The sequence below is a fragment of the Cucurbitaria berberidis genome (assembly GCF_010015615.1).
Source record: "Cucurbitaria berberidis CBS 394.84 unplaced genomic scaffold K460scaffold_2, whole genome shotgun sequence".
Taxonomy (NCBI): domain Eukaryota; kingdom Fungi; phylum Ascomycota; class Dothideomycetes; order Pleosporales; family Cucurbitariaceae; genus Cucurbitaria; species Cucurbitaria berberidis.
In genome coordinates this window covers 1,266,986-1,281,625 of record NW_024468936.1, presented here as the reverse complement: position 1 = coordinate 1,281,625, position 14,640 = coordinate 1,266,986, and the positions used below count along the sequence as shown (strand labels likewise).

General features: G+C 43.1%; 4 protein-coding genes across 4 annotated transcripts; 1 reads left to right on the top strand and 3 right to left on the bottom strand.

Annotated features, from left to right (window-relative positions):
- Nucleotides 1-391: 391 nt before the first annotated feature.
- K460DRAFT_402689 (ZIP metal ion transporter-like protein) lies at nt 392-1,868 on the top strand (the record flags this gene model as incomplete). The annotated part of the gene is made up of 3 exons (XM_040936552.1): nt 392-444; nt 509-1,624; nt 1,679-1,868. The coding sequence occupies 3 exons, from the start codon at nt 392-394 to the stop codon at nt 1,866-1,868; spliced, it is 1,359 nt and encodes a 452-aa protein (XP_040789891.1).
- A 739-nt stretch (nt 1,869-2,607) lies between these two features.
- K460DRAFT_352480 (uncharacterized protein) lies at nt 2,608-3,696 on the bottom strand (the record flags this gene model as incomplete). The annotated part of the gene is made up of 1 exon (XM_040931656.1): nt 2,608-3,696. The coding sequence occupies one exon, from the start codon at nt 3,694-3,696 to the stop codon at nt 2,608-2,610; it is 1,089 nt and encodes a 362-aa protein (XP_040789890.1).
- A 1,232-nt stretch (nt 3,697-4,928) lies between these two features.
- Nucleotides 4,929-6,828, bottom strand: K460DRAFT_363419 (cytochrome P450). Its single transcript, XM_040932813.1, has 3 exons — nt 6,531-6,828; nt 5,224-6,472; nt 4,929-5,168 (listed from the first exon to the last, which is right to left on the bottom strand). The coding sequence occupies exons 1-3, from the start codon at nt 6,677-6,679 to the stop codon at nt 5,133-5,135; spliced, it is 1,434 nt and encodes a 477-aa protein (XP_040789889.1). The 5' UTR covers nt 6,680-6,828; the 3' UTR covers nt 4,929-5,132.
- A 385-nt stretch (nt 6,829-7,213) lies between these two features.
- Nucleotides 7,214-9,151, bottom strand: K460DRAFT_426042 (uncharacterized protein; the record flags this gene model as incomplete). Its single annotated transcript, XM_040938243.1, has 4 exons — nt 7,214-8,249; nt 8,307-8,431; nt 8,499-8,772; nt 8,838-9,151. The coding sequence occupies 4 exons, from the start codon at nt 9,149-9,151 to the stop codon at nt 7,556-7,558; spliced, it is 1,407 nt and encodes a 468-aa protein (XP_040789888.1). The 3' UTR covers nt 7,214-7,555.
- Between the last annotated feature and the right edge of the window lie 5,489 nt (nt 9,152-14,640).

The window sequence follows — 14,640 nt, the reverse complement described above, 5'->3', positions numbered from 1 at the left end:
TTGGTTGGCCTCGGGAAGGGTCGTGGTCTTGAGCAATAGTCGTCGTTGGTCGGAGTGATACACCACTTGCGGCGCGCGTCACTTCGAGGTGAAGGAAGGTGGCTAGCGCGCCAGACCGCGTTTTAGCGCTCCCGGGGGTCAGCCCTACCGCAGCCCCTGCACCGCCCAACGATCTAAGACTCTGGGAAAGTTGCGGAGGACCGCTTTGTCCCTAGCACCCACCTGTCAACATCATCGCATCGCACTTTTACCGCTCCCACCCGCGACCACTCGACGGCTGAGGCATGGACAGCATAGATTGACGCTTTGTTACTTTTTCTCTGTTTTGCATACCGGGCGCATCTCTTCATTGGCAGCTTTAAAAGAGCCACGGCACACACGACGGCTCAACATGTGGGACGGCCTTTTTATGCTGCTCGCTTTGAGCACCATTATGGGCATTGCGTACGCTCCAAACCTCCCACTGGGCATCTACAGGAGCCCTGTGAAGCTCAACTAACAATGACAGCTCCTTCCTCGCCGGCATTGTTCCGCTCTCCTTTAGCCTCTCTCCGCGTCAGCTCCGCATCTTCACACTCCTGGGCACCGGCGTGCTAGTAGGGACCTCGCTCATCGTCATCATACCGGAGGGAATCGAGACCCTGTACAGCGCAGGAGCTAAAGCACGTTCGCAGGATGCGAGGGTCATACAACCTACTATCCCTTCTCTGTCGGGCTCACAAACAGGAGTCAAGCACCCTGCTGAGTTCCCAACCTGGAGGAGGTCAGACGTAGTGGATACTACCTTTCTGCATGGCGGTGCGGTCAAGGCTTCAACTGGCGATGTCCCTGGCGACAAAGCCATTATCGATCTTCAGGTGAAGAAGACCAAGGACACCAAAGACAAGGAGAAGGAGAAAGCTGAAGAAGCGCATCCGCAAAAGGGCGGCGACGACGACTCGACAGAGGGCCACAAAGAAGGACACACTCGCGTTCATGCACCAGAAGACGACGAGGAAAGCCACAGCCATTTAGGAGACGGATACGACGAGAAACCCGGTCCACATGCGTACATAGGCGTCGCATTGATCCTTGGATACATCCTCATGTTCCTTGTCGATCACCTCCCGGAAGCATTATCCTCTGCGAAGCCAAAATACCAACCCATGCACATCTCACTCTCGAATCTAGCCCGGGGACCGCATAATTCGTCCTCCTTAAGCCTCAATGGAATGGGAGCCGCTAGTAACGCTGTCACGCCCCTGGCAACCCCAGGTCTACCTCCTTCCTCGTCTAAGAAGACCCCATCAGCAACTATCGGCCTTATTGTTCATGCTTGCGCCGACGGAATTGCCTTAGGCGCATCCTCAACTGCGCCCTCGACGTCTTTATCGTTGGTCATTTTCTTTGCCATCATGCTTCACAAGGCGCCCGCTGCGTTCGGGCTTACGTCCGTCCTTCTCAAGCAAGGCCTCTCGAAACGCAGAGCTCGAACTCATCTTGCTTTCTTCAGTCTAGCAGCCCCAGCAGGCGCTCTTGCAACATGGGCTATCGTACACCTGTTCGGTCGCAACCGATTAGGCGGAGACGACGGGTTGACTTGGACCACTGGTTGGGTCCTCTGCTTCTCTGGCGGTACTTTCTTGTGAGTCTAGTGCACCGATTCTTACCTCAGGGTGACAGATACTAACTAAACTAGATACGTGGCGATGCAATCCATGTCTGAAGCAACATCATCTCACCTTCACGAGGATCCGATCGCGAATAGTTATATGGATGCCTACCCCGGTGGCAACGGTCTGTCCAAGACCGATATCGCCATCGTCATGTTCGGCATGCTGTTACCGCTCGTCTCACAGATGGGTCACGCTCACTCGCATGGGCACTAAATTTAACTAGCGCATCACGGCGTTAACTGGAAAACTCACGCTGTCTATCTTGTATGCTGCTCAAAGGCTGCAATTTTGGTTAACACTTTTCTTGAATGATACCAAACTTTATTCACTGTAGGATATTGAGGAATTGGATTTATGACATCAAACTTTTTCGCCTGAGCGTTCTCGCAAAGTTCATGCATCGTGCTCGTACCTTACAGTTGAGTGACTGATTACGTCAGCAGCGCTTAACCTTAGATATGCGTTGTGATCAATCGCGTCTACATTTATTAGTAGATCGTGCGTTTAGCATTTACAGACCATCTGCTTAGTTACAGAGCTACGAAGGTACTCATCTCTGGCGTTTACTCTGCGTTCTCTCCGTTTGACTTGGTACGCGAGAGCAGCATCTTCGTTAGTATCCCCACTCTCGAAGTAGAAGAATGATTTGTTTCAACAGCATCACGGTGTTAGTACTTTCATGTCATCTTACTGCCCGATGTTTTTCAAGTAAGAAGATAGAAAGCAAAATGGTACATTATAATAGGACTACTAATTCATGCCAGCATGATCATCACCTACACCTCCGTATACATGTCTCTCTCCTACGTAACTCCACACCCAACTTCATTCAAGGCACCAGATATCTCGAGAAGCACTGCTACCCGAGAACTTCCTATTAGCCTTTCTCTTCTTCTCCTAGATTCCTTTGCCCAATACTTGCTTGAGAGCCGAACCCTTAGCAAGGCCTCCGTTAGAAGGCTTCGTAACCCGACCTAGAGGTTCGGCCGTCACTTTGATATGTGGGCGGAAAGAATATGTAATCGTTCCAACCAGCATTGTCGGGAGGAGGATTTGTAGGAATATCTGCTACAGCATGGTACGGAGGTTGTGGCTGCGGAGGAAGCATGCCACCCTGCGGAAAATATGCGAGACCGTCCCAAGCAGCCTGGTCAGGAGGAGCATTAATAGCGAACCCTCCTATAGCCGGATTAGGAGGTAGGTATGTGGAGGCTTGTCCAAGGACCGGGTGCGAAGCAGGATATGTGGATCCAATCCCGTCGTTCTGGCCGCTTCCACCAGCCTGGTTGGTAGCAAAGTTTGAGGGAGAGCCTGCAACGTCGTCCATATAGTAATACATAAAGCAAGCGTCCACATAAAAGGGATCAACAGGACCAGTAGCCTGCCCTACATTCTGGTTCGTCGGATCATATGTGAGAGTTTGAGCAGAAGGAAGGTTATCACTCCCTCTACCATCTATACTGCGAGAACGATTTTGGTAATCACCCTCCGTGCCTGAAGGTATATCGGGAGACAAATTTCCCTGGAGTCTCTTTATTTCCTTATCACGAGCTTCACCCCAGGGGAGTGGGTCGGATTTGTACAGTTGTCCCCAGCCAGCATCTGCGCGGGCATTGTACGTCTCCTTATAGTATTTTTCCCATACGCGACCCGAGGAACTTACAGGCATATCATTCTCATATCGATGTGGGTTTTCCAGAACGAGTATTTTCGATATTTCGAGCTGTACTCTCTCATGGGATTTGGACAATGTTGCTTGATTACCCGTGTAAACCCAAAGATGGCTCCCGTCCCTTCTCACAGCTTCGGTAGCCTTGTTCAGGTCTCTAACATCGTTATGGTCTGGGCATCGAGCGTCTGGACCTTCTTTGTTCAACTTTATGTAGGTTTTATCTTCTATAAATCCTTTACAATTCTTTTCTGTTTCCTCACATGGGCCATCTCTATGCGTGATTGGACAATGCGTACTCCAAACTGGATGGGCGATGTACTTGCAATCCTCGGTACAATAGTAGGAGGTGTTGACGAACAGCCTGCACATGGTAGTAGTCGCGTTCGGTGCCAATAAAGGAGCTTATGTCGAGATGTCGGAGAAGATGTCTGATTGTTCGCCGATCATAGAAAGCCTACAGTTAATACTCAAAAAAATGTTCGTACATGAAGAAAGCAGTATAGAAGAGCAAAAGTACAATTTATACCAGAAACTGTGAGTCGTGCAGTGATTCAATCAAACAGTGCGTAAAGAATGAATCTCAGATTATGATGAACATGGATATCGATGACTAGAGAATGTCTCATGCCTCGTGACTCGGGCCTTACCACTCATAATCCCCACTCTCATAGCTTAAACAATGGCCTTCAGGTCGGCTCGTAGCGATCAGATCTGCAGATGAGCTTGCAACAGTGTACCTAGGGACCAAAACTTAAGCACTTGTATCTAGACGCTTACAAACTTGGCTTGCCAAGCTGCCTGCAGCAGAAAGTTCGGTACTCAAATTTGAAATAAACAAGGTTCATAGTCATCGCCTAAACCAGAAAGCTTCGATAGTGAACTAGAGGCAGGTTTTGCAGAGAATGTCCCCCTGACCTTCGGATATAGAACCTGAAGTAAGTCATACGGATGGGATGAAGCTTGATTACTGGACCTGAAGACGGCCTTGTAGAGTGAGTGCTTATGATACCCTCATCCATTCATCAGTCCTAGCCTAGTCATCAAGTTCCTTCAGAGAGATTAGAATTGCCGATTCCTCAGTCATACCCTAGTGGCTTTTGAGCTCGTTCCACTCGGTGTCGGACCTCATTGTGGCTTACCCACCATTGTGTCGGATCCAGATGTGCATGATTCTCTTAGCAGTGGTCATCTTGCATTCTGCGGTGACGTGGGAAAAAATAGCTGATGTGTTGGAATCCTCCGCATCGTATTCACGAACAGTATATTCTAGTCTATCGACAGTGAAAATTCATGTCTGTCAGGAAGTGATCGCAAGGTAAGAGATGACCATGAAAGTTTAAAATAATTAGTCATCTGTCCGAGTTAGTTCCATGGTTCTGCGACCAGATTTTTGCGTTGAGGTAGCGTACCGTTCATTGTGTTGCAACACCGCCTTTACGATTTGCAGAGAGCTCTCTTAGCTTTACAATCTTTTTTTATTCTCTCTCTGTCCGGGTAGATGCTTTCCTCGTCAGGACGGGCCAAAGTAAAATCTATCATACTGATGGTAGCAACGTGCTGGAGATGTATGACACGAGGTATTTGACAGAAAAAAGAAAAGGCGGCGAAGGTAAAAGTGCTTATTATTTGTTACTAAGGATGCTAACGGCCAGTAAATGCGTGCTAGCAGGCCCATAATAGCAGTGCCTCAGACGCGTTGTTGATATCAACTCAATAAATCTCCCTCTTGTCGAAAAGACCGACGGTAATTCCATTATTGGGTGGCGATCATGAAAGTTTCTCTCGTTCGGCGAATATAATCACCTTCAAGACCGCTCCGTAAATGTGAGTGGACACCCATCCTACACCCCGAGTTAACGATATCCACAAGATGCCCTCAATCCATCGGAGACTTACCATAGGGAACAAGGTAGCGAAGACCCGTATCTCCTCCGACCTTTCCGTAGCATGATGCTTCCAATCAAGCTCCAGTGCAGCCTTCCCAATCATATGTGCCATGATCAAAGGCACATACTTTCTCGCCAAGCAGTCATGCGCGCCAGCACCAAACACGAGCCAGTTCTTTGTTTTCGACTCTGCATCTCCTGTGATCCAGCGCTCCGGGTCGAAAACTTCAGGATTGGGGTAGGCCACGGGATCGTGTAGAGCTGGATAGCATGAAGGCACGACTATGGCGCCTTTAGGAACGGTATAGTTTGGCGTTATAGGAAAATTCTTTGTGGCAATGTACGGGACGAAGATCACTGGTGGCCGATGACGGAGAAGTTCCTTGATGACTGCGTTGGTGTAAGGAAGGGATTCATACATGTTCAGGTCGAACGGCCGATTTCGGTCACCACCGCGAACGGAAAGGTTTTCTTCCCGAAGGCGACCCAAGACGTCCGGCCTTTGAGCGAGAACTTGAAAAAGCCAAGTCGTCGCGCTACTCGAGGCGTCTTGTGAAGCGAACAGGAACGTGAACAGCGTTTGGGCAATTTCTAGGTTTGTAAATTCGCGGATGAGGCTTGTTGGTTTCGTGACGTTCGTTTCGCCGGCAGCCACCTGTTCGTAATAACTCTTGGAATCCATCATGTGTAGTACCCACTGGTCAACGATACATGTTGGCTTGGCGCCAGAAGCCATATTTGCTTTGCACGCTGCCGCGCACTTTGCAAATTCAACTTGCACTGCATCTGCTGTCCGCTTTCCCAACCAAGGCTTTGTGAACGGGATGTACATCGATAGCGGTATGTTGACGAGTTCCAAAGCAGCTGTGACAAGATAAAAGTCGTTTGCGATTTTCTTAACCGCTTCTTGAGAAATGTAGTCTCCGAAGAAAGTGCGACAGGATAAGGCACAGTTGATCTCTCGGAAGCAGCCCATGAATTGTGTTGGGTTTCCGCCGTTAGCCTGAGTAATATCCACAAATTTGTCGAAGTAGTCGCTGTAAACCTTCTCCTGAACGGGTAGATATGTGCTCAGTGCCTTTGGCGTAAATAGTCCAGCTAGGCCTCTGCGGTACTCGGCATGGGATTTTCCTTGCAAAAAGATCCAAGCCCGTGAGCCCATTATGTCCTCCGCTATTGGTACGATGCATGGCTTAACGTGCCCCGGCGATTTGAAGACTTTATGCGCGAGATCGCGATCGGAAGCTAACACGACGAACCTAAACAGAGAAAGCGTTAGCAACTGTGCATTCAATCTAGGATCAGAGATAAACTTGCTTGTGGAATACGGATACGCAGCTGAGGGGACCGCTGGCCCATTGAGCAAGATACGACTCGAATTTGGGGTGTAGTGCTTGGAGAAAAGGTCCCATGAACGGGATCTTGAACGGAGGCCCCGCAATTGAACCCTTTCGCTTAATGTACATGACTTTGAATAGTGTCAGCATGTCCGGAAACCTCCCAATGTAGTTCGTCTGTCGCACCTTGGTCGTATGTTATCAAGACAAGCAAGGTTGTGAAAAGGGTTTTCCAGTCGAGCCAGCTAAGGAGCACGTCTGAGAGGGCGCCATTCGTCTGGCTTGAGGTCCTATTCCGTACAGCCTGTGACAAATGTTCCTCCGGGACATTGATGCTGGCGTTGGTGATGGTCGCCATTATAGAACGATACAAACCGAACTGTTTAGTAAATGGAGGCCTCAGGTTCTCTTATAGCAGGCTCACTTCGCCAGCTATCTGATCACCGGCCATGAATTACTTGTTTTATCCAATTGTAGCATCTCATCCGGTAGGGCTCCGTTGAATGAATCTGTCCACATCCTGGCTAGACGCCTGCTGCTCTTCCTTGCGCGAGTTCTCTTCGTGAAACGGGTCATCCTGAGGCTCGAGCCATCACCCACGGCAGGCACTCGATGTTGTTAACTGTACATGCCCAAGAACTAGGGATCAGCTTGTGGGGGCACTGTTCGATAGAGGTTTAGACCCCGATATCCAATCGTTTGTTTCTTGGTCAGCATCGACTGCCCTGGCCAAACAGACTGGAGACCTCGTATTTCCTAAAAATATAGCAATACCTTCGAAAGTGTTGCGATGAATGTAGACTAGTCTCCGACAGCCAAAGGTGGGTCTGCTACTGGGCTAGCCGAGAATGAGGTTTCGGAGACTAGTCCTCTTCGGTTCAAAAGTGAATCTGTATCCAGTGTCAGACCACAGATGAGTGGAATTGCCATCTTATTCCGATGACTGTTCAAATGTGGGACTCCGTGGGTCAAATGTGCTGTGGAGGGTACGAGATTATGTTGTGGTCATACTGCGGTGATCCTGAAAAGCTCCTCCCATCGTTGCCGGAATTGGTATTCCACCTGATGCGAATTGAACCAAAGTATCTCCTTAAGATGAATCCGAACATCTTCCCAGTTAGACAGACCGGGTGTTTCTGAAACTGTTGCGGACTGGGTTGTGAACCAGTGACTCTCTGCAGTACCATTAGAGGCCACTATGCCGATCGAGAGTAGCCAAAGAGTGAGTGAGCCAGAATTGGGTAGCAGCGACGCTATCATGTTCTCGAGGTAGGTTCTTAGCTGTACGGTCGCATTATACTGAAGTTGCGCGTGTGAAAAATACGTCGGTCCGTGGATGAGAAACATGTAAAGCACCAACCCGTAGCGAATGCATTCAGATATCGCCGATGCTTGCGAAATATCATTGATCGTTGATCGTGTAGGCCGAGATAGCAGTCTGTGTAGGACAAAGCAGGCCAAATCATGGAGATCAGTGCTCGATAGATCGAAACGTAAGGGCTCGTGAAAGAGATTCCGAAGACGAACCAAGACGTCGCTGATTGCAGGATCCAGGTCGAGCTTGGCAAGGTTAGGTGGAATGGGATTATGCATGCCTATTACTGCTTCCTGCCATTGTGGGATGGGAGCTATTCCGTCTCCAACACCTGATTCGTCTTGTGTCGGGAACTGAGGTGACTGCATGACGACCAAAGACACCCTTCAGTAAGTCGTTAGCACGGTATCTTAAGTCACATATGTAAGGAGAATTACCCACCAAGAGACCATTCTCGCTGTAAGAGGACTCGTCAGCTTCACCTGGTATATGCCTCCTCTCATTTGGACCATGCGTTTGACGCCATCAATGTGCATCGTGCCGAGAGCCGTATTTCCTTTGCCGAACTGCCATGGGTGACTTCAGTCCAATTGCACAGACCAAAGGGAGATACCACTCGGTAAGGAGCCTTACCTCAATAGCGGCCAGTGTGACTACAGAATCCATAGTCTCATTTTGGAATGCTAACACTGGATCCTCGACTCTTTTCCGTACTAATGACACGGAATCCGCCATCAGAATTTCCGAGTTCGTGAACCCCTTCTGAGCACGTAAATCTACGTCCAGAGATGCAGTTTGAAGGGAGACATGGAAAAGAGCAGGATCTGCGAGGGCTAGAGGCCACCATGATACCACGAATGGGTTTGATGCAGTGTTAAGATCTAGCGGGTAGTACTGAAAGGCGATACTTGAAAGAACTGTTTTTAGTCAGCTAAAATGATATAAGTAATTATATCGTAATCTAGGAGGAACTTGCAATGCTGGATAAGTCGTTGAACGTGTACTCGTGGAAGCCTTGTCTTCGGGTATGAATCGAAAGGGTCAAAAGATTGAGGGCCGGGACTGACGGGCAACGCCATTGGACTCTTCGAAAGCCATAACGCTGCAATATCATGTTCAGAGGAAGATGTTGCAGTCTCTTTGGTGGGCGCGGAAGTCAGCGGCTGGTTCGCGTAGACGCAGGCAGTTTTCCTTTTGATGCATCGCGAGCATTGTGGCGAACGAAGATCGCAGCTCAATTTTGACCTTGCACAGGCATCGCACGACCTTCTGAGCGTCTTGCGCATCGTGGGGTGGTGTACAAGTGCATAGCTCCCGTGGTTGGGAGTGAGAGTCAGTCGCACGTGAAGATGCAGGGCGACCTCGCTTAATACCACGCTAGTATGGGTACCGAGGCTTATCAGCTGATAAGCCACTCCACCCAATAAGCTACTTTAACTAAAGTTAGCCATTTGCAAAAATAAGGTTATAAAGCCACTAATAAAAATTATTATTATAAAATTTTTTAAAGTATTAGTAAATAAAAACTTGCAATTAATTTATACTATTTAAATTTTTATAAAAAGTTAATTTAGCAGCTGCGCGCGGTAGTTTTAAGCAAAAGCAGTAGTAGTTATAATATATTTAAACTACTACTTTTAGTATTTATAATATAATAATACTTTGCTATATTTAAATTTGCAAAATATAAAATTATTTACTTATATTTATTTGCTTTATTATAAAATTTTTATAAAATTATAATTTTTTTTTCCTATTATTTTTGTGCGTGTATAGTAGCTTATTTTTAAACTATTACTACGCGCTTTTTTATAGCGCGCTTTTTAACAAATAATTATACTACTTTTACTTTTTTTATAATTTTTTTTTATATAATATTATTACTACTTTTAGCTCTTTTATTTTTTTTTTTTAAAATTATTTAGTTTTATTTTTATATTATTTTACTATATTACGCGCGTAAGCTTCCTAGATAATTTTTAAATTTTAAAATATTATAGTACTATAAAACTTTTTATGCTATTAAAAATTTAAAAGTTTGCTTTTACTTTTATACTTTTTTTTAATTAAAAGCACATTATAAAAATTTTTATTTTTATAGTAGAAAAGCTTATTTTATACTTAAAAAAAATATAGTGCAAAGCCTAACTATTTAGCTTTAATTTTTATTTTATTTTTTATAGTAATTTTAAATAAATTGCGGAGCTAGTTTTAAGTATTTTTATTATTATTTTTTTTATTTATTAATTTTTAATCTTCCTATTGTAGTTGTATTTTAAATTATTATAGTATAATATTAGTATTAGGTAGCTTAATACTTATAGCTTTAAATACTTTTTATATATTTATAAAAATAAATATAGTATTATAAGTAGTTTAAAATAATAAAAAAAAATTATTTTTATTTATAAAAATAAAATTTTAGCTATAATAAAAGTAATGCGCGAGCTTAGTTAAATAAGCAGTTAAAAAAAATAAAAAAAATACTATATTTAAAAATTATAAACTATAAATTAAATAAAAAAAAAATATTATTAAAAAATTTTTATTAGTATTGCAAAAGTTTATAAAATTAGTAGTAAAGTAGCTACTATAGCTATTAAAAATAAAAATTTTATAACTTGCCTACGCTTTACTTTTTATATGCTAATTAAAAACTTATTTAAGCTAGGCTAAACTAATATTATTATTAGACTATTTAAAAAGACTTATTATAAAAAAAATTTAATATTTTTTAATTTTTATATTGTATAATTAAGTATTGCAAATTTTTTTTTTTTTTTTAAAAATTATACTTAAATTTACTGCGCTCTTATTTGCACAAATATATACTAAAATTATTATTTACTTTTAGTTACTATTTTATAAGGCTGCTATAATTTATTTTTGCTTTTAAAATTGCTTTAAAAAAACTTATTTAAAGCATAAAGTAATGCTAATAAAAAATTTTTTTTTATTTATATTATAAATATAGCGCGTATTAATATTATACTTTTAAATTTTTAAATAAAAAAAATTAAAATATAACTTATAGCTATGCTTAGTATTAGTAAAGAGCTATTTATAATTAATTTTAGTAGTATATTTAAAAATAAAAATATTATAATATTTTTCTAAAAATTACAAAATTTATATATTAAAAATTTTTTATTTTAAAATTTTAAAGGCAAAATTTTTTATTATAATTTTTATAAGTGCAAGCCTGCATTTAAATAAACTTTATATATATTATATAAATTCTAATTTTTATTATAAGTTAAAATATATTTATTATTAAGCCTTTTTTATATTTAATTATATTTTCCTTTAGTATTAGCGCGCTAAAGTAGTTTAATTAATATTAAATATTTTTGCAGTTGCGCGGTATAAAAATTATTTTTTAAAATTTTATAAATTAATTACTATAATTATATTTAAAATTAAATTATTAGTAGTAGATATATTGCAGTTTAAAAAAGTTGTGTTTAGTTTATTTTAATATTAAAGTAGCTTATCGGGTAGAGTAGCTTATTAGCTAATAAGCCTCGGTATATCTTAATCCCGGGATGTCTTGCTCCCTCATCCTAACTTTGTGACCTCCTTACGCTTCAGTGAGCGTTATTGGCTAGAGGATTCTCCGTCCATGACTAAAGCGCCGAGGAACGGCGACTTTGAAAGCTGTGGTACTTTGGACTCACGATGAGGAAGAACCCTGAGACAGACAACTTGCAACTCGCAAACTAGAATTTGAGACGATCTTCTCTCTCTTTTAAGCTTATTGCTGATTTGAAGTACTTCAAGGTTTGTTTCTCCCCTCAGGATTTTTATGAGTGTTGTGCTCTATCCACTTATCCACGATTCGACCTTCTCACTGTAGACATCAAACCGTCTCGGTGTTGCCTACTTCTCAACCGTTTGAAAGTCGCCGCTATAATATATACTTAACGGCTTCGTTTTTTAGTCTATCAACCTCATTACACATTGCTCTAATCCCAATTCGTTTTCTCTAGCGATGCAGATCCAAGGCAATGCTTGATACCCGATCGCGTTACAAAGAGAAGATTGTGGCATGACAATGCAACTATAGAGAGCAATATGGCAGAAAAAGAGACCGAAATCTTGATCAAGAGCATGGAACAGGGTCATAATGTCTTTAGTTTTGAAATGAGCGATATCAATCATCTACGAACGTTAAGTTCCGATCGTCATTCGACCTCCTTCAGCAAGCTATACCACGTGTTCTATTAGAAAACTTAGCTAAAAGTCTTCCTACAATACGCCGCCATCACTACGCATGGTGTCTCTAGATAGCCGTTGTTCTTACTTCATCTCGCCAGATCCTACAACTCGGTGCATCTAAATACCACCATGGTTAATTGTAAAATTACTATTGGCCCATTTAGCATGTATTTCTGTTTTATAAGTTGATTTGAAGGAGCTATTGAAGTTATACGTTTGGAAAGGGTCACACGAGATTTCCGATCCAGGGCAAACACCGAATTTGAGAGCTGCCACCTCGATGCTTGTTACCACATATGCGTGCTGGAGGAACGAGACAAAAAAAGGGATGCCCAACAAAGGAAATGGTATTCAAGCTCCAGTAGTACACTACCTGGAGGTGCTCTCTTTTATACAAGCTATAGATATAGACTTATGCTCTATATCTTCATTGCTGATTATTGAAGTCCTGAAAATATCTACGGACTCCTACGAAGTACGTCAAAGAATGCTCTGGTTTTGCCAATATTACACAAGCCGCACCAAGAAATTATCATCTACCATCGCCAAGTCCAAATATGTCCCAGATATCTCATCTCTGTAGTAGCCCAAACAATCCGCTGAAGCTCTTTGCCCCGTGTTCACCTTCCACGCATAAGCCCTTGCTCTCACGGTCAAAATATCATCTTCCCCTTCCCCGGATATATCGAGCCTCATCCAATCCCTGCTAATGTCATGCTGGATGGTTTGTATCTCCCAATTAGCCGATTTTGATATGAAGTAAGCCTTGTGATTGACACAGCTACTCGCTGCTCCCTTCGGTGGTGCAACACAAGCAAATCTCTAATCGAACTTCATGAATAACTCCTAGTTTGGAATGTAGTCAGTACATGGGGGTTAGGTAGGCTTTCGGGTTCTGGTTGGAGCGGTGCTTCTGGACTTCTGTTAGGGTTTATGGGAGCTCACGGATGACAGAGTGCGGCTTGTAGATATAGATTGATGTACACAGATATTAGAAAATGGAGGACTATAAGTAGTGTCGAGTGAACTATTTCCTACGAGACCTGTTTGCTCAATAGCTCGTGACATAAGAGAGCCTGACCCCTGATGATCACTCGCTAAATCATCTATCATCTACATGAACTTTCGGTACAAATGAATCAGTAACAGTGTTTTGGTTTGCAAATATGGCTTTCGAGAGTAACCGAGAATCTGGCCAACTTAAACCCCTTCTTCTCATTATTATCTGTATGGGCTTTTGCATATTTTTAAGGCGGACAGTTTTTCAATCTTCCGAGCATCATATCTACCGCGTAATTGTGATCTTCCACGCGGAAACTCTCGCTCTCAGAATTATGTGGCCATCTTCTGTCCCATTATCTCCAACATCACAGCACAAATCCCCTTCACCAAAGATTCCCGCTCCAGTGTCTCTGGGCTCGTTTCGGTACCACCCGTTTTCGTTTGCAATCACATTAGCTACTGCAATGATGTTTTCCCGGGCTACTTCCGCCGTCACGGTTATGATCGTCGCGTTGCGATAGACCAGTGTCGTGAAGGTTGGATTGTCTGAACTGTCGTAATCAGTATTCGTGTGAACGACCCAAACATACTGCAGCGGCTGTACGCTGGATCCGAAACTTTTCTTCAGCCCGAAATTGGGGGGAGAGCTCATGGTGAGATATGGAAAGTTGAAAGCAGTGTTTATGGGAAGAAGATAGTGATCTGAGAGATATGTAAGCGAATAATGATAGTGCTTGCTATAGCGTGCGTGATCACTTGCTCACGGGCGTGGTCTGATCACGAGCTGGACTCATGCTCCATAATGGATTTTCTATGAAGATAGTTCTGCACTGCGACCAGTATCAGGAGATAATTGTCGTCTGAGATTTCTTATTAAATTAGGATAGACTTATTGACGAGCTGAACGTTGTTGTTTCTCATGAATTTCTTCCTAGATAGAAATTACCAATATTAGCATCCATAATTTCTGGATAGTGAAGTCCAATCTACCTTAGTGGTTTTCGAACAGCAATCATTCCTCTCAAATTCTTGTTCAGCTATTGATACAACAAGATAGATATGCATATAACGAGAATGTAGCCAGTTAGGAATGAGAGGGAGAGAAGAAAAAGTTATAAATCTCATAGAGCGCTCTGTACATCGTAAAAGCGGTGTTGCAACATAATGAGCGGTACGGTACCGCAAATATTTTGTCCCAGCAACTATTTGTTGGTGACCTCCCACCTAATTAGTAATGCTCTAGTACACTGGTTTTACATATGCCTATTCAGTGACGCGAGCCTGATTATGATACCGGCTTCGGGTATTAGGGTAGAACGAGTCCGGGACCATTTATCAGAACTTGGCATCGCCACCGGTTGGGAAGTAGATGCGCCATGTAAGCGCTAAGATTGCCCAAATATTGATGGCGTTTGATGCAATGTGAGCAGCAACACTGTATCTCAGACTAGTAAAGTGATTGGCCAGGCTGTTCTTAGATGATAAACCATTTCGTTACGGGGAGAGCACTTCCGTTGGTATTTACGAACGCATCCAGTGACTTACAGTATCATGA